At 51.0% G+C, this 19191-nt stretch overlaps 1 protein-coding gene and 1 long non-coding RNA gene across 5 annotated transcripts in view; one reads left to right on the top strand and one right to left on the bottom strand.

Annotated features, from left to right (window-relative positions):
- MYLK (myosin light chain kinase) overlaps positions 1-19191 on the bottom strand; it is a 200250-nt gene that overhangs the window by 70676 nt on the left and 110383 nt on the right. For 3 of the 4 annotated variants that reach the window (XM_021673967.2, XM_012476200.3, XM_064365754.1), the window contains 2 exons: positions 16342-16458; positions 6235-6321 (listed from right to left, as the gene is read on the bottom strand). In XM_021673967.2, coding sequence (XP_021529642.2) covers positions 6235-6321; positions 16342-16458 — 204 coding nt within the window. Of the gene's footprint in view, positions 1-6234; positions 6322-15875; positions 15974-16341; positions 16459-19191 lie in introns of those variants that run through there. The other variant, XM_012476202.2, reaches the window with a different exon arrangement.
- On the top strand, positions 13191-16001 carry LOC135270411 (uncharacterized). Its single transcript, XR_010338544.1, has 3 exons — positions 13191-13261; positions 15190-15446; positions 15832-16001. It is a non-coding gene; the product is annotated as an uncharacterized LOC135270411 (long non-coding RNA).

Here is a 19191-nt window from a genome sequence, read left to right as displayed (position 1 = left end):
TCTCCCAAGGCCCCTTCCCTGCTCATATCCACTGACTAATGACTGTTGACTCCATCAACTAACTACCTCCCCAGTCTGCCAATTTCTACCCTCCCACCATCACCACTGTAGTCCCAAATGCATCGCCTCTGATCCCCTGGCCCCCATCACATATGTCACTCTGTGGCCAAAGTGAACTTTCTCAAATGCAAATATGATGTCACTTCACTGCCTGAACCTCTTCAGTGGCTACCCACTGCCACTCAGGAGCAAATTCAGCTCATCTTAGGAGGTCTTTGGGCTCTGTCCCTGGCTTTCATCTCCAACTTTCTTGCTTGCTTTCCCAAGAGGAAACAACTTTCGTCACACCTTCAATACCCAGTATCAGTGGTTCTCAAAATTCAGCCTACATTATGATTGCCTGGAAAATGTAATAAAAACACAGATTCTTGGCTTCTAGGTGCTGGTGCTGCTACTGCTGCTGGTCCCTGCACCTTCCTTTGGGAAGTGCTGCTTTGCAATCTATATGGACTGTCTTTCATTCCTGCAACACCAGGCTCTTGCCTTCACTCCTTTGCACATGCTGGCCCCTATTCTCTTAGATGGGCTCTTGCATATTCTTTGGGCAGGTCCCAGCTCACACACCACTAATGTCCTGCTGGGTTCCTACCCCTCTGAGGTAGTTCTATCACAGCATTCATCAGGGCCTGCTATTTTAGAAACCGTCCCCAATATGCACACACCATGGCAAGCTTCTGGGGACAGGAGTAGGATTTACCTTCTGTATCCACAATGCCTAGCACAGTACCTGGCGCACGCCTAATAAATAGCCATTAAAGGAATGAGTGAATCCCCTAAGGATTTCTGTTAACCTGGGAATTCCTAAGGAACATTCTGCCTCAGCCCTGGGCACTGATGCTGAGAATATAGCCCTGGGGCTTGAAGTTTTACATAACTTTCTATGAAAAGATCAATCTCTGCTTTCGCTTCCTGATCAAAACTGCCAGGTGCTGAGTCTGCCACTTTAGATAGGAGATTAATATTAGAGGAAGTGAAACAGCCAATAAAAATATGATTCAAAGCACTGGATCTGGAAGCCTCCTGGGAAACCTGGAACAAAGGTGGGGAGGCCAGCCTCCTAATTGTCCAGGTAATCTGTTCCAGCCGACCCAAGCCCTAACCTAATCCTGGGAAAAAAAGGAGGTCAGTAACCCACAGAAGTTTCCAGATGCTCAATCTGAAGGCACCTGAATGCCTCTCTCTCTCAAACATGGAAAATTAGCAGGGCAGAGAGCAGAGCAAACATTTGCAAGATAGAGGCAGAGCCTGAAGGCAGGTCTCACAGAGTCAAAATGCCTGAGATAATGGAAAGCAAAGGAGAATTGGGAAGCTAGCCTTACCAGCCATGGGTACAGGGAGGTCCCTGGATGTCTGCCTCTCTGGGGACATTTCCCTTTTTAGGTAGGTAGTTAAAAATAGACATCAAATCCTTCACAATTCCCAAAATCAGCATGAACTTTCTGCCAAAGGCTCCTGAAAATGACTCAGGCTGGGTTAAGCATGGAGTAAGCACTCACCCCATGAGGCTGTATCTGAGCAGGGAGATTGAGGGGGGGACCTGGGGATGCAAGGCTGAGTCCTACCATGTTGGCCCTGGGTGACCTGACCCACTCCCCCACTGCACACGCTGGCCCCTTCCAGTACATCCGTACAGATATGTGGAGGAATATTGGTCATTTTTCCAGAATTAACATCTCTAGGCAAATTTCTTGCTCACCTTCCTCAAGGCAAGGGCTTTCACACGAGAACATTCCACAGAAACACTGCTCCTCTGATTACTGCAAACATCCACTCCCAAACCCGCAGGGCACAGAATGGCAGGATGGTTGTGAAAGAGGCAGGCTGGGCCAGTGGTGCCAGCATCGCTTTGTGGGTGTCCTTCAGGTCCTCCCTCTGGCCATTTAACTGGCTCAAGGGAGGCACTGGGAGAGTTGGGGAAGGAGCTGAGAGGAGTAGACAAGGGGGTGGAAGTCACAGGGTCAGACACACCTGTGGGTGGGAGTGTGCCAGGTAGGCACTATTCCTCCTCCCAGACCCACCTTTGTTTGGGAGTAACTGGGAGTTGGTGCCAGCTTTCAGACACATTCATAGAAATAGCCCAGCCTCTCCCCCAGGGCCCCACATCTTTCACTGTCAGGTAAGTCTTGATGCCAAATCCCAATCTCTCTTCCAGCCTTTTGAATCCCACCAGGATTGAACATTCCCCATGACCTGCAGAGGAATGTTTAAAAGAAAGATTTGACCTTGGGGAAACCCTACATGGAAACTGGACACAGTTTTTAATATCCAGAGATGCTTTCAAATTGACATAACTTTCCATTTTAGAGGCAGGTACCTATGGGAGGTCTAGGCAAAGATATCTGAGAGTCTTGTAATCTGGTAATCTGAATGTTCCAAAGTGACTAATATCAGAGGTGAAGCTCAGGCCAAAGCCAGGCATGGACTACAAAGGGATGTTCCATCTGCATCATCCCTAACTACAGAACCACAGTCGGGGCAGGGACCCTTGGAGCATGGGAACTTATGAACTGGTTTGAAAAATCAAATATTTATTATAAACTTACTGAAGGACTGGTTACTGAAGTTTTGGAGATGGACAGGACCTGGTTTCTGTCTTCAAGGTGTAAAAGACCTCCCTGGATGGCCATTTATGTCTCTTCTGAAAGACCATCAGCTTATACAGACTGCTAGGAGGAATTCCAGAGTCTGTTATCAAACTGGCAGCACCTCATGTGTGTTTCCTAAGGCCACTTCTTAAGCCCCATCAATGCTCCTTCACACAGGCAGCATGCTTGTCTCCCCTCACACAAAACTCCCAAGAATTCTGCTGGCCATTTGGGCCCCTCCAGCTGGGACTTCCCTAAACTTGTATGCTTAAGGCCTCTTTCCCTCGGGACACTTTTGCTGCTGTGTGACCTAAACTATGCTTGCTGTGGCTTCGGACCCCTTCACACTTCAGATGATATGAAGGAGAGGTATTAATCTCACCTGAACTGTGTCACTCAAAAGCTTTCCATCCAACGGGCTGATGCCGATGTCAGAGTTGGGAAAGGCCTGGGGACAGCTGGAGAAACTACCCATCTGACAGGCAAGGAAGCCCACATCCAGAGGAATGAGGGGCTTTGAACAAAGGCACATATTTAATTACTGGGAGAACAAAGACCTTCGTCTCCTGCTTTCTAGCTCAGTGGCTTTCCTGCTGTGTCTTGTGCCTCAGTGTTGCCCTGGAACTGATCATAGTAAGTTGGCACCTGGAGTCCGACTGGAGTATTTCTGTCTCCGCATGCCCTACTCAGCTTAGGCGGAGGAGTGTAGGGTATTTCTCCCCTGGGCCTCTGAACTTCTTTCCTGTTCTGTCTCCAGAGGGAGGAGAGGACCCACTCTGGGCTGGAGGAGTACACGAAGTGTTTCAGTATTATTATTAAATATTCATCAAGAGGAGAAAAAGATAGCCATAAAGAACATTATTGGAACAACTGACAATAGATGGAGACTGTGAACTGATCAGATAACAGTATTGGTTCAATGTCAAATTTACTGATTTCAATAATGGCATTGTAGTCATGTTCTTAGGACACACACAACAGGATAGTTAGAAGTCAAGGGTGGCCGGGCATGGTGGCTCATGCCTGTAATCCCAGCACTTTGGAAGACTGAGGCGGGCAGATCACGAGGTCAGGAGCTCGAGACCAGCCTGACCAACATGGTGAAACCCCATCTCTACTAAAAATACAAAAATTACCTGGATGTGGTGGCATGCGCCTGTAATCCCAGCTACTCAGGAGGCTGAGGCAGGAGAATCACTTGAACCCGGGAGGCGGAGGTTGCAGTGAGCCAAGACTGCGCCACTGTACTCCAGCCTGGGTGACAGAGCAAGACTCCATCTCAAAAAAGCAAAACAAAAAAAAGTCAAGGGCACAGTGTCTCTACTTTGGCCTAAAATGTTGGTACCTATCTATCTAAATGAATAAATAAATGAATAGATATGGAGAGAGTAAAACAGTGAAACAAAATGTAAACAACTGGTGACTCTAAATAAAGAGCATATAAGAGTTCCTGTGTTATTGTTGGAACTTTTCTGTAAATTTGAAATTATATCAAAATAGGTATAAAAAATTCCCATCAAGAGGCACACAGTGAACAAAAACACTGAGAGGTCTTAAAGTCCAGGGAGGCAACCTGGCTGCGGCTCTCCTTCCCCCAGACCTCTGCCAGCCCTATCAGCCAGTCCCCACCTCCTGCTGCCCCTGATGAGCCAGGGGACGCACTGCCCGGCCATGTGTGGACAGCACAGAGTACGTCCTGAGACTGCAACCAGGCCAGTGTGTAGTGGCCAGAATGTAGGTCAGGGTTGGCACCACAGTTCCACAACTTATTAGTTGTGAGACCCTGGACAGGGAAGTTTAGTTCTCTGAGGCTCTGTTTTGCTCATCCCTAAAATGGGAACAGCTATTTATAGCACAGTTGAGTGAGACTCAGCTGAAGTGACGTAGACCGAGCTCCTAAGGTGCTCCCACTGCGCAGGCACTCGGCAGACTCTGATTTTGTTCAGCCTGCAGCTGTCCTGAGACAGATGCCCTCACAATCTTCACTCCAGCATCTGGGTGGCTCCTTCCTGTCTGCCTCCTCCCCATCTGATGCTACACAAACCACATTCCTCTGCTCCATAACCTGGCCCTGTTTTCCTCATCCCGAAATCTCCCCAGGCTATTCCCACCTCCCTCCTACACTTGTGAGCTGGTGTCTGGCAGCCTAACTTGTACTTCTGTCCGCTTTCTCTCACCCTGTCCTTGCTTGGGTTGGGGTGGATGCCCTTGACTTTCCCTCATGGTCCTCAGTGCACAGCAGAGAGGGAGGGTGTGCAGAAGAGGGACCTGGTCACGATCTGTTTGATGAGAAAATCACTCAGCCTTCCCTAGGGAAAGATGGAGTTCCTTCTTAGACTAGGTACTTCTCAACCCTTAGACACAGATGAACACACACACACAGCCAGATCACTCACTTCTGCTTCTCAAGACCCACAGTGTGAGCACCAGGCTTCTCCCTGGAACAGCTGGTTTCCAGCTTGACTATACATGGGATGACCTGGAGTTTGAACAAATACTTAGGCCTGGCACCCACCCCTGAGATTCTGATGTAATTGGTCTGGGGGTGGGGGAAGCCGGCACGGCAGTGGTTTAAAAGCTCCCCAGGTGAATATAACATGCAGCCAGGGGTGTGAGCTGCTGTTCCAGACTCGGACAGTAACAACTTGCATGGGGTTTCCACAGCCCTCTGTTCTCAGAGCAGAGAGCCCAGCTGCTGCTCTGCTCATCATCTGGAGCTTGTTTCTTCCTCCACAGTTCTGCTCTGACCCCATCTCACCTCCTCAAGGGCTCACTGGAGCGGGTGTGCTGGAGGCCACCCACCAATCAACACCTGCGCTGCGGCTTCTGAGTCCAGGAGCGGGGGACAGCCAGGCCATAGCCCGAATTCACAGTCCCTGGTGCTCTTCCTACATTCTCTAGCTCTTCTGCTCACAGTTTGCCATACCAAGTATAGCATGGGCCCAAGGAATATTTTTGGGAAATAAAATTATTAACCCATTCTCACTAGGTTTTTCCTGGTATTATTTATGCATTTCCAACAGAGAATAAAATAGAAGTAAAGGAGCTGGGGGCAGAGCTGGGGGCAGCACTGGGAAGGACCGGTGGGGGCCAGGCCACACATGGGACGTGTGCACATGTGAGCTAGGTGTGTCCTGGGCACTAGCATGTGGAGCTTCGCTTATGGATTTTGCAGGCTCTGGAGGCCACTGCATATGTCAACCAGGAGTGATGAGATCAGAGCTGCAGTGCAGAAAAGAGCCCCTGGGAGGGCAGGGTCGACTGGGGAGAAGTTAGGAGGAGCTCTCCTTGAGTCTTGGTGGGAAGTGAAAGGGCGTGAGCAGGGCCGGGGAGGTAGACAGGAGGACAAACAAGATGCGAGATGTGCAGCACCACCCAGGCTGGAGGCAGGCTGGGGAGAGGACTGGGAGGGGGTGACAAAGGCCACTGGTTCTGCTGCAGGGAGTTCACTGGGCACTTCGGCTGTGGGCAGACACCAGACTTCCAGGAGCTCAGACAAGAGTGACCAGGAAGTGGGGCTCTGAAGCTGCCCTCAGTCCCCAGAGTAACTGCCCCTGCCTCTGCCTGGTGAAGCTGTGCAAGTACTCACTCTCTGTTCCTAGCACGGGAGGAAGAGAGCTCTTGGGCCTCCGGGATTTCATCTCTCGGGCCTTGGTGTTCTCACTGGCCGGAGCATCTGGAACAAAACAGGTAACAACAAGCGTTAGTCAGCAATGGCTGAGGAAATGAGCAAAGGGAGCCTCTCGGTCAAAATCCCACCTCAACCAAACCCCTCCCCCAACTCTGAGGGCCGTTCGTGCCTGCTGGGCAGAACAGCGCCTGCAGTCTGGGCAACCTCCTTCACCCTCCACGAGAGCACCAAAGAAGGACCGTGCACTACCCTGGGCCTGATGAATCCAGTGGAGAGAGCACCATCACCTTGGCAAGATGAGCGCACAGGCCGCCCTGGGCACTTAGGATGCTCCCCCTGGAATGCATTGCCGGCAGAGTGGGGGCAGAGTCAGCCTCTGTTCACCTCCCCTGGCTTTCTCCTCCATCAGGCCTTTTCTCCCTCACACTAGACATCCTGGGTCTCCAAAAGGCTCTCTCTCCAACAGGGGTAGGAGGGGACAGAGTCCCTGCCCTTGGGCTTATGGACTAGAGGTGGCTCACAGCCTCTGATCTCTCTTTCTTCTGCAGACCAAACTTTGCAGTGACAAACCAAAAGGAGGCCTTTGAGCAGGCAGCCAGCATGCCTCCCACCTCTGAGATGGGAGACAGGCCCCATTGTGGGGCTTCTGCTAGTCCTCCCCCGGCAGACCCAGTGAAGCTGGGCACAGCTGCCTGCTGGGCAGACACGAAGATGCTGGGTGGTGCCTCCCTCGGACTGTGCTCCACACTCCCACTGCCAGAGGAAACCATCCCTCATGGGGACAAGCAGGGCAATATCACTCAGCTGGGCTAAGCTTGGTGGAAAGGCCCTCACAGGCCCCCAGGAAGCTGTGGGGAAACCACCAGGAACTGGGATAAGGAGGAGCTGGCTGAGCGGCTATCACTGGGCCCCAGAACTTTCACTGGCCTTCCTTTCCCCACAAGGGGCACTCTTTGGGGACAGTGCTGAGCAGGAATCTCCCGCTTGGAGCCCCCTCCCTGGGCATCCTTTTCCTGCTCCTGAGGAGAGGAAGCTCAGTGGGAGCAGGAGGGGGAGGTGGGACTTTCCAGCGTAGGCTCAGCCACATTCCTGAGGCTTGGCTAGGGAGGAAGAGCTCTCTCAGGGTCCGCCTCCAGGACCGGCAGTCAGGGCTGATATTGCCTAGACTGGGCTCCTGAGGCTCTGAGGGGTAGGTGTAGGGAACAGAACTGGGGCCTGGACTCTGAGCTGTCTCTGGATGTATTTCTCCTTCTGGGGGGGATTTAGGCCCCTAGCCTGCTCCAGAACATGGATCTGCCTGCATGAGTCCCTCTGCTTATCATCACCCCGACAGGCTTCCTTCCCAACCTAGTGCCTGCCTCCTCTCTGTTACGGGTAATCCAGGGAGGAGGCCCTGTGCTGGTGTCACAGGCTCAAGGCAGCTCAGAAGCAGACAGGCCTCCGGGACTGTGGGACAATCCCCCACCAAAGACAGTGGAAAGCCCTGCTTGTGCCATTACGGGCCTTAAGTAGGACTTCTTAGCAGTACATGATGGGGCAGGGGGAATACAGCTGAAGAAACCCTTTTAAGCAGCACCTGACACCCAAACACTCCCTCACCACCACTCCCCACTATAAGACGGACTCCTGCCACCTCCCATAGGGGCAAAAGAGCCCCAGAAGACACATCAGGGGTCCCTGCTATCTGGATTGGACACTGTCAAGCTCCTCAGGAGGCTGCCCACAACCCAGCATGCCAGTTCCATGAGGACACAGAGAAGCAGAAAGCCATGGGGCAGGGATGATTTCATTTTCTTACACTGGACATTTCCCCCAAGGATGGTGGTCATTCACAGCTACAGAAAAATCCTCTGTACATAGTTATTTGTCAGCCTTGGGCCTCAGCTGTGTATTAGAAGCATCCTGTGCCAGGGTATTTCACCCCACAGGTCCTGGTTTCATTGGTCTGGGTTGGGGTCTGGCCACGATATGACCCAGAGTCTCCATGGATGACTGATATGTGGCCAACTGAAAACTCCTAGTCTCTCTTCAAGCTGTGTGTGTGTGTGTGAGTGCACAGGGAGTGGCTCCAGAACTATTCCAAGAGGCAGAAAAATCTGGCAGTGCTTCCCCTTGACATTTGGGGATGAGGGTGCCATAAACCAGGGGCATGGAGTCAGTCTAAGCTTCCCTTGTCTTGGGCTCTCCCTTCTTCCCTTCCTTGAAGACCAGCATTTCTAACAGTCACGGATGACAATATAAAGAAAGGTGAACCCAGTAATTGTTTTGTTTGGCCTCCTTTTTTTTTTTTGAGATGGAGTCTCACTCTGTCACCCAGGCTGGAGTGCAGTGGTGTGATCTCGGCTCACTGCAACCTCTGCCTCCCAGGTTCAAGTGATTCTCATGCCTCAGCCTCCTGAGTAGCTTACAGGCATGCAATCAGCATGCCTGGCTAATTTTTCATATTTTTAGTAGAGAGGGGTTCTGCCATATTGGCCAGGCTGGTCTTGAACTCCTGACCTCAGGTGATCCACCCGCCCTGGCCTCCCGAAGTGTTGGGATTACTGGCGTGAGCCACTGCTCCTGGCCCTTCTTAAGGAAAAGGAGTACCGGGCAGAGTATGTATGGAGTTCTGTACTCCTCGGCTTCAGCACTCATTCTCCTGGTGAGTCTTGGAGCATAGAGGAGGGAGAAGAAAGAGGATCAAGTTTCCTTTTTTAACTGGTGAGAAAGCTGAGGCACAAGAAAGCAAGGGATAAGAGGACCAGTTTTCCTGAGCTCCTGAAAGAAGGGCAGTAGGTACTAAGACTCCTTCTGTCCTCATGGGGTCGTATTGGGCTTTACTTCCAAGCATCACCACAGTAGAGACCAAGAGAGAACAGCTCTAGCTTTGGCTTTGTCATCAGCAGTCTGGGGAACCTGACAAGCAATCTTAGGAATCTTGGAAACAGAGACACGGGCAGTTTAAATTATTTGTGCAAAGGGAATGACTTATTTTCTCTACTTCATGGTGTTCTGAAGCCCAAAGGAGAGAACACACGCAATAGCACTTTGGAAAGCAGAAAATGATCGTTTATTGGCTGGGCACGGTGGCTCACACCTGTAATCCCAGCACTTTGGGAGGCCGAGGCAGGTGGATCACTTGGGCCCAGAAGTTCAAGACCAGCCTGGGCAACGTGGTGAACTCCATACAAAAATTAGCTGGGCACTGTGGCATGTGCTTCTAGTCCCAGCTACTTGGGAGACTGAGGAGGGAGGATCACCTGAGCCCACAGAGCTCAAGGCTGCAGTGATGGTGCCACTGGATGACAGAGTGAGATCACTCCAGCCTGAATGACAGAGTGAGACCCTGTCTCAAAAAAATCAAAAAAACAAAAAGATCATTTGCCTATGAATTCATTCTTCTTGATAACCACATTCCCTTACCTCTTTCTGAATCAGCTTTAAAATTTTCCACCTTCAGAAAGCCCTCCCTGCCCAGCCCCATCTGCCTCTGCCACCGTCCTCAGCACTAGGGTGCTGGGTTTTCACTGGATGTGTGAGTACACTACCCCGTAATAATATGCTGTGAATCTTGTTTTTAGAAGTTCCTGCAGCATTTTATCTTTCCATCTGGCCATGAGGAAAGGGGCTCAAGTTCCCCTTTCAAACCAGGCACGCCCCAGACTTGGAGGCCCAAGGGGTGGCCACGCTCCACCTAAAGTGCCAGCATGGGGCTGTGCATGTGCCATGGGGCCCTGCCAGGGATGCGAAGCTAGCAGTTCTCCATGCGAACCGCAGCAAGGAGCGGGCTGGAAGGGCCATGCACCTAATCAAAACCAGCTTTATGCTCACATGGCTGCCCAGGGGATAAAAATAATAGTCATATAAGTTTGAGAGCAGCTTGTATTTTCTGTTTAAATCATTTTGTGATGAAATTAAACTCCATTTCTAGATCTGGACCCCAAGGCTGAAGTGCTTTGCTGGTGTCCCCAAAGAAGTATGTGGGAGGAAGATGGAGGTGTGGGGAAGTGGGGGGCCTCTATATGGAAAGGAAAACATGTCCTTATATGGACAGTGCTTCACCCCTTCCACTCCTGGGCTCTGGACTCAAGCCTTCTGGGCAGCATTTTTTTTGTCTTCCCCAAGAGGTTGGTTCCCTGAACTCTGACCCCAGGCAGGGAACGTGAGGTCTTGGGAAGCTTCTGGGAGGGGTCCAGCTTCTAGAGCTCCCTGACGGGGCAGGGCAGAGGGGCTGGGCTCCAGCCTCTCCCTGGGTTGGCTCACCCCTCCTTGCTGGCCTCTCTGTCTGCCTGAATGCAAGCAGCGTGCTAGCATAGTAAGAAGAGAGATCAAGATGCTTGAGCTCCTTTCTGGCTCTGCTGCTTAGGAGCTGTGAGTCCCTGGGCAAGTTCCTGAACTCTTCTGAGTCTGAGCTTCCTCACGAGGAAAACAGAAATAACGCCACCTCAACAGCAGAGTGAGGGAGAAGTGACCAAGTCATAAGGTGGTGGCTGACATTTACTGGGTACTGACTCCATGTATGCACTGTGCTAAGTGCTTTGTATGCTCAGATCAGGTTGAATTATACCATTTGCCAGTATTGAAGTGTTTTTGACCTACAAAAACAACAATTTTATTTAGTTCCACATAACACCTGTTAGTTGCCTGTGATGATTTAAAGAATAAATGTGGGGGTGGGAGCAGACTTAGTAATGTGGCAGGGCCAAGGCCAACAGAGGACAGGTAGGTCAAAATCAGCTCAGCAACCATCAGAAGTGCCCAGGGGCCAAGGTAACAATGGACCACAGTGGTTAGGAGCCGAGGCTTGGGTTTAACTTCCCAGTCTGCTAGTTACGGTGACCTCAAGCAGGTGACTCAGTCTCTGTATGCCTGAGATGAGGCTGTTGTTACTGTCACTCCCCTGAAGCCCTCTGACAAGGTTGCCAGTGACCTCCATGTTGCCAAACCCAATGGCCAATTCTCAGGCTCACCTTTATTTGGCAGTAGCACTTGACACATTCATCTTTGTTTCTTTTATTTTTCCTTTTCTTTGAGAAGGAGTCTTGCTCTGTCACCCAGGCTGGAGTGCAGTGGCGCAATCTCAGCTCACTGCCACCTCCGCCCCCTGGGTTCAAGCGATTCTCCTGCCTCAGCCTCCCAAGTAGCTGGGACTACAGGCAGGCCCCACAGCCTCCAGCCGACTTTTGTATTTTTTGTAGAGATAGGGTTTCACCATGTTTCCCAGGCTGGTATCGAACTCCTGGCTCAAGCAATTCACCTGCCTTAGCCTCTCAAAGTGTTAATATTATAGGCGTGAGCCATCATGCCCGGCCTGATACGTTGATCATTCCTTCCTTTTTGAAGTTCTTATCATTTGGTTTCTGGGGCACCCCCATCTTCTGGGTTTCTTCCCATCTCACTGCAATACTTTCTTCTTAGTCTCCTTTGCAGGCCCCTGTCCTTCCTCTTCTCTCCCTCTCTCCCTCTTCCTATGTCCACTCTCCCCAGGACCTCATTCAACCCCAGGGCAGTGAATGACCTCCATGTGTGGATGGCTTCCCGTATCCTGTCTCCAACCCCCTCAACTCCAGATTCATCTAAACACCTGCCTATGTGACAGGACCACTTGAGAGGTTGATCGGGTCCCCATCCTCCACCATTGATCTTCACTCCCCCATGAAAACTAAGAGTCATCTTTGACTTCTCTCTCCATGCCCAGCTCATCAGCAACTCCTATCAGCTCTACAGCCAAAGAGGTCATGAATCTGATCACTTCCAGTTCCTATCGTGGCAACCCCCCGCCGACTCAATGCTCTCCCTCTGACTCATCCTGGGTCTGGTCCTCACCTGGACACGACTGATCCTTCATAAATGTCCAGTGTTGGTCCCTCAAGCTTAGAATAAAATCTCATTTTTTTTGTCATAGCCAACACCGCCTGCATCTGGTCCACGGTCCTCCTCAACCTCACGTCCTACCATCCTGCGCCCCTTGCTCACGGCTCCACCACTCTGGCCTCCTGCCTCATCCTGGAATGCCTCAAGCACAGTCTCCTCAGCTCAGGGCTGTGCCAGGCTGTCACCTCCTTCCTCTTCCTTCCCTGTCTTCCTTCAGTCTCTGTTCAAATGGTCCTTCCTCAGAGAGGACTCAGCGACCACTCCCTCCAAAAATGGCATTTCCTCCCCCATTACCCTGCTTTGCTTTCTCCATAGCTTGTGACATTACCTGAGGATATGACACAGCTGTTCACCTGCCTTACTGCCTCTCTCCCACTAGAAAAGTCCCCAAAACTGGAATTTTTCCTACTTCATTTACTGGTTTAAAACCAGTTCCTACAGCAGTGCCTGGCACAGAGTAGGCACTCAGATTTGTTGAATGACTGAATGATGGCATGAGTGCCCACTGGAGTGTCCCTTCCTATCACAATCATGCATGACCCTTCATGGTCACAAAACCCTGGTCTCATTGGTACCAAAAGCTGGGTTCCCTGGCCAGGGTGGCTGGGGGCAGGAGGCCTGAGTTGGGAATGACTGGATGAGCCAGTGAGGGGATAAGGCATTGTCTGACTCCTCTCATGGGATTCTGAACTAAGAAGGACTTTGTTTCCTCACTGCTCATCTGGGTCAGAATGAGAGGAAAGGGGTTATTCAGTCCCATGTGCTGAAGGACTTCCCTGCAGGAAAGGCTGTTACTCAAGGAGGTCTGGATCACTCTGAGCGCAGGCCCCTGGTGGTAATTCACTGCACAGGGAGGCCACATCAGGCTGTGGAAAGGGGCAGGTTTCTGGGCCAGACCACAGAGTCCTGCCAGGATATTTCACGTTATAATTCACCGTGCAGGGTGGAGCCCCAGCACTGGATCTATGCCTACTGTCTATGGGGCCTGGAAGGCAGCTGGCCCTTGGTGAGCCTTAGTTTGCTCACTGAGAAAGACACCCTTCCCAACTGTTGCATAAACTGAAAATGCAAAGTGCACAAGAGTCTCTGGCCAGCGCAGCCACTGAAGGTCAGCTTGTTCTCCTCCTGGGCAAGTTTTCTGGCAAGTCCATGTTTACTCTAGGTTTTCACTCCCTTCTATGTGGCACAAGTTAACCCTTGCCTTCTGCTGAGTTCAGAGGGAAGGATGATATGACCATAATCAAGAAAGTACATAAACACCCTTTTTCTTAGGAAAAAGACCCAAACACATGATTAAAATAGCCAGCTGTGCTGCATTATAAAGGTTACATCCCTTATCTTTACGATAGGATGTAATCAGTAGCGTGGGTAATGCAGACCAGCCAGTGAGCCCCATTTGCCTCATTTTTATGAGGTTTTCAAAAATATGTTGGCCTCAGATGTATGGTCTTGATGGCCACTCATCTGGCACAGGATAAGTAATAGTGACTTTCAGGGGCCAGGCCAGCACTGCTGAGTGGCTGGGGAAGCCAGTCGCAAGTCAGCACCAGCTGTGGTCCCCATGCCTAGCGGAGAACCTCACTGCCCCATAACAGGGATGAAGGGCTGGTTCTATGCAGAGGTCAGGTGGGCAGTTGCAGATGGAGACAGGCTGGAAAAGCCCACACAACGGCTGGGCTTGAAAATTCAGTTATTGTTGTTCCTTAGGACAAATAGTTCTTCAATGTATTCTGATTCATGACTCCTTTTGAGAATTCGACAAAAAACTGTGGACCCCTCTCTTCAGAAAGATGCTCCAACCCACAAAACACAACATTTTGCTTGTAATTTCAAGGGATGCACAAACTCACTGGGATCCCCAAGTCAAGTATGATGCTGTGGGGAGTAGGGAGAGCTGAGAGGATGAGGGGACAGAATGAAGGCAGTAGACCTAGCCTAGCCAGTGGGCTGGAGCACCAGTTGATAGAGAGAAAGGCGATCACGGTACTTTACTACTTTCCTAGACAGGCTCTTGATGAAAAAAAAAAGCTGCCCCCTGCCCCCCGTCCCAGTGTATTAGAAATAAAATAAAATAAAATAAAGCTAAATGTGGGCAATGCCCACCCAGCATACAGGACACTAATATATCTGCAAGTTTTGCAACAGGGAAAGAAGAGCAGGGGGAAGAGGCCGCCCTTATCCTTTCTGTCAACAAAACCAAACCCAATGGACTGAGAGTCAATCCTGTTATCTCAGCTGGGCTCCCTCCTATCACTTTTCTAGCTTTTCTTCTAAGACCCAGCTTCTAGTTTGCAGCCGGATGCCAAACTCTGAGTTTGAAGGAATTAGGGATAAATAATCATGGTCATCAAGATTAGTGGAGAGGGCAAGGGAATCTGCCAGCAGACTCTGGGCAAACAAAGCCCTTTAAATTGCAGAATGAATTCCCCAAACCTTTAAAAAAAATAAAGAGAATCCCCAAGCATATTCAGTAGGGGAAAAGGAGATTTCATCTTGAAAACAAATCTGGAAAAGGTGCTGACATTTTACAGATGAGGGAGAATGAATTGCTCTCCTGCTTTCAGCTAGCCATGTAAATAGGACCTAAAGCGGCTCCAAAAGCAGATAACCTCCTTTGCTGGCTCAGCAATCAGCGTGAGTTCCAAATGAGCAGAGGGGTGTTAGAGATGGGCTTCAAGGATCAAGTTTCCAGAAACACTATATTTTACAATGCAGCACTTGTACAGAAAGAAGCAGGTCTGTGATCTGGTGGGTGACAGCCTGGGTGAGGAGAGACTCCCACACAGGAGTAATCAGCCACAATATCCCCTGTGCAGAACCTCAAAGCATGTGTCCCCCATCCCCTCTGAACTGACCATAAGCTTGGACCCATCAAGTCTGCTTCCTTAACCTCAGAGCCCCTGTAGCACATATAAGCACGGATCTCCTAGGAGAAGTACACAATATTAGATGAGTTCAGCTTACCTTTCAGCTATTAACAATTAATTTATGTTGCCATTGTGTTTTTATAAAAAAGACTTTCTTTTCCACCTCTCTCCCATTCATCACGTTCCATAGAGCTCAGCTTTGTGATGAGGAAACCGACTGTAAAGTCGGGAATAAGGACACGGGCTCTACATGGTGTGGAATGGGAGTGAGACAGGCTAGGACTTCAGAACTCAAGTGATCACACCACGAGAGAGAAGAACAACTAAGCCGGGCTTCAAGATGCCTTATTTGGACACTAGTTTTTGATGTGTCTCTGATGGTAATTAACCAGGCATTTCAAGGGCAAGAAACTATTTCCCCCAAACTACCTTTTGAGACATTTCCAGGTTAGTGCCAAATACAAAGAACTGATACTAGGTTGTGAGTCCTGGGATGGGGTTCTGGCCCTGGCTCTGCTCTAAAAGGGCCAGGGAGCCCTCCTGAAAATGCATTTCCTCTCTGGATGCCCTCAGTTTCTCATCTGTAAAATGAGGGTACTCGTCTAAACTATCACACAGTTCATCCTACGTCTCAGGCTCCAATTCTACACTCCTCAGGGAGGAGACAAAAAAGAGTCACAAATGTGCTTCCTGCATTTTATTAGGACAAAGCCCAGTTCCTCGCAGCCTGGCACCGCCTCTTCCTAACACAAAAACTCCACTGAGACCTGGCAGGCCTGCTCTCTCCCCAACGTGTATTATTATTATTATTGTTACCATTTTGTTTTGGCAGAGGCTGCCCTGTCCTCTCTACCCAGAGACTCAGCCCCGACTCACCTCCTCAAGGAAGTCTCCCATATGGACCCCACTCTGCTCCCTCCTCCTCACGGCTGGCCCTGTTGGGTCCGTCCTGCCAGCTCGGACACTTGTTTGTTGTGGTTTTTATAAAATACTCTGCAGTCATTTTCCTGTGGGTGTGTCTTTTCCCCTGCCCAGTGCCCCAGCTTCCCAGCTAAGAAGGTTCTGGGTGTGGGGGTCAGGACTGGGAGGGGGACAGGACAGCCAGTGGAGGGGGTGAAGAAAGAGGCCATGTAGGTGACCAAGTAGAGCTGCCACTTTCCTTCCTGTCTCTTTTTCTTTTTCTTTTGGCAAAATATAGGTTGACATCCAAATGAATGCCTTTGGGTAGAGAGGGCAGTGTTGGGGGCAGTTCTGTCTGACAGGCAAGGTACGGTAGGCAAGGGAAGGGCTGAGAAATGGGACCCTTGTGTATGGGTGGTGGCGATGGGTGGGCACAACCTACCATCCACGGTGACTTGGCAGGAGCACTCAGCCTGGCCAGCGTCATTCTTGGCTACACACTTGTATAAGCCTCTGTCCTCAGGCAGTGCCTTCTCGATGGAGACGGAGCAGAGTGAGCCTGGGGAGGAAGAAGCATTGTTGAGTGAACCAGGTGTGATCCTAGTACCTGCCCTGGCATCTGGAGCACGGCAGGTGAGTGTTACATGAGCAGCCTCTGGAAGCCCAGAAGCCAGAAGCCCTGTGGGAACCAATCCCTTCTCCTCACCAAAGCCAGGGCACTTTCTGCTTATAACCCATGTCCAAAATAACTGATTCCTAGATATGGTCCTTCTTGATACCTCCTCCCCCACTCCAAAGAGTCCTGTTGTGGGTACATAATAGAAAGCTGCAAAAGAAGGAAGAGAAATAGCCTCTGCTTTTGGAGGCCATCCAATACAACAGAAGGAGACGCACACAGGCCCTCACCCTGGACGTCACCAAGAGAGAAAAGGAGTCTGGCACAGGGTTACAGACCTGTGTTAGGAACAGTGACAGGTGAGGGGGACTCTCTCTGCTTACAGCAGTGATGCTGTGACTGCATGCTGGAAAAGGGAGCTTTGAGCAAAGAAGTAGGTGGAGGAGGCTAGGAGCCCCTGTCCAGGAGAGGCACGGGCCTGTTGGAAGATCTGTTGGGAGGCGGTGACTGCAGCCAGGGCCTCAGGAGCTGACTTTTTAGGAAGGGTGTCTAAACTGTAGAACCATGGCCAATGAGGGGCACTGGGCCTGCAGAGGGGCCCTGGGCCTGTGGAGGGCCTCTCTGGGGCTGCTTCCCTTCAGAGTTGGGTCTTCTGGTTGCCCCAGAGAGAAGTAGGGATGGCCTTCCTTCTCCATGAACTCTCCCTTGGGCCTACCTTCATCCCCAGACCTATCTTCTGGCCTGGTTTGGGGAAGGAGGTGTCAGCTAGGCACACACAGGAATCTGGGGTCTAGTCCAGGCCCACCCCAGCTTTCTCATCCCAGGGCTGATTACTTCTCCTCTGGGGCCCCTCTTGGGGAGGTTCCCTCAGGGTGTGGAGAGAGGCCTGCTGGACCAGGCAGAAGGGCAGCAGTCCCTAGTTCTTGCTTCAGATGCACAGACAAACCAACAGCAGGGCATCCTGCTCAAAGCTGCCCCTGTTGTCAGGGCAGCAGCCGTCACACAGGAGGACAGAGCCAGGGCCATGTGCAACCTGCCACCTGGAGCTCCCACCTCATCTCCCACAAGCTGCTGGCACTGGGAGGGAAGAGCTGGGTGAATTCTGTGTGGACACCAACTACCGTCCCTGCCCCCCATTACACAAATGCACAGCCTTGACCAGCAAATACAAGATTAGAAAGAGGAAGGATGACATCAATTCTGCCCAGAAAACCTCACTAAGGCTGGAAGAGGAAGTAAGGGTGTAATATTCCCCTTTACTCCCTGCCACCTGGATAATGCTTTAAACAGAGAAACCTTCATCCTATAAACCACCTGGGGCAAGAGGGCTGACCTGCACTGCACTCCCAACCTCCCATACCCTTATATAGACCCCAACCCTCAAGAAGGCTTCCCTCCTTTCTCTTCCCTTTGTGGTTGGGAGACAGAATTTGCAGAAACCATAACGGAGAGGATTTAGGCTGGATTTTTAGGAAGTCAGTCATAAGAGTAAGAATTGTGATGCCCAGGAATGAGAAATGAGGATAACCATGTCCTGGAGAGAGAACTTTCCATTCATCTGGGTGGGCAGGAGAATGCCGAGATGACCTCTATCCCCAACTAGAGGGCTCAGAGGCTTAGCGGAGACCAATCCCATCTCGAAATGTTCCCTCAAGTCAGGGTGGGGCTAAGGCTTTGGGAACAGATATCCCACCCCCAATGCACATCCTGTTCAAATCCTTGATTTTCTTTCAGTTTCAGTCCCTCAGCTGCCTTGAGCCTTAAGTCAAAATGATACAAGCTGCAAAGATAGTGCACAGAGAGTAGTGGGGTATGTGGACCCGGCCCCCGCCCCCTCTGCCAGGGCAAGGCACAGGGCAGGCAGCTTTTCCAACCTGCCCAGAGCCGGGACCCCTGGCCATGTGCATGGGCTTGGGGAGGCCCCCCTGGCAGGCTTGCAGGCTTGGCCACCCCAGCTGAAGAATCTGGTATTTCCTGTGGGACAGTTCATTCTTGACCTCCAGAAGAAAAACTGTTTCCCAGAGGTTTTTTTTGAGAAGCCTCATCCTGGTGGGGAGTTTTGAGAGGGAGATGAGGGGGATGGGAAAGGTCAGCAGTACTGCAGAGCTCCGCCTGGGAGAGCCCCTCAGGGCTGTGGTGGAGTAAGTGCTCCAGGATCTGAAGCTCCCCCAGCTCTCCTTTTCTGAGTTGGGGGCAGAGGGGAGGAAGGGGATGTGGATGGAGGGAGGGAGCTTCCTGGAGGTTCTGCTACAGGGCTGCCCCAATCAGCCTGACCTGGCCCACCTGGCAAGCCCAGACAGTACCACACATCTCCAGGTCACCCCCGCAGGCATGGTGCCCTTCTTGTTCCCCCTAAGCCTCCAGGCCTCAGCAGACCTCTTCTGCGCTCCCAACTCTGAGCTCCTCCATGTCAAAGCCCAGCTCACAGGGCCATTGCTGACTTGCATGCCTGCATCCCACACCAGCTCTCGGAGGGCAGTGACCCTGTCTATCACCAGTGTTTTTCCTGAGCCTGGAATGCAGCACAGTAAAACATATTTGTCATTCTGAGACGGATGAAGGCATATTTCTGCAGCAGGTGACCTGGCAGGATCTATGTAAGAAAAGGTCATGCACACTTCATCAAATAGAACTTCCTGTTGAAAAAGATAATATATAGCTTCAGAAAAAAGAAAA

Source organism: Aotus nancymaae, unplaced genomic scaffold (assembly GCF_030222135.1).
Source record: "Aotus nancymaae isolate 86718 unplaced genomic scaffold, 86718_ANA_hifiasm-v0.15.2.pri h1tg000062l, whole genome shotgun sequence".
NCBI lineage: Eukaryota > Metazoa > Chordata > Mammalia > Primates > Aotidae > Aotus > Aotus nancymaae.
This window is presented reverse-complemented; position numbering and strand designations above follow the sequence as displayed.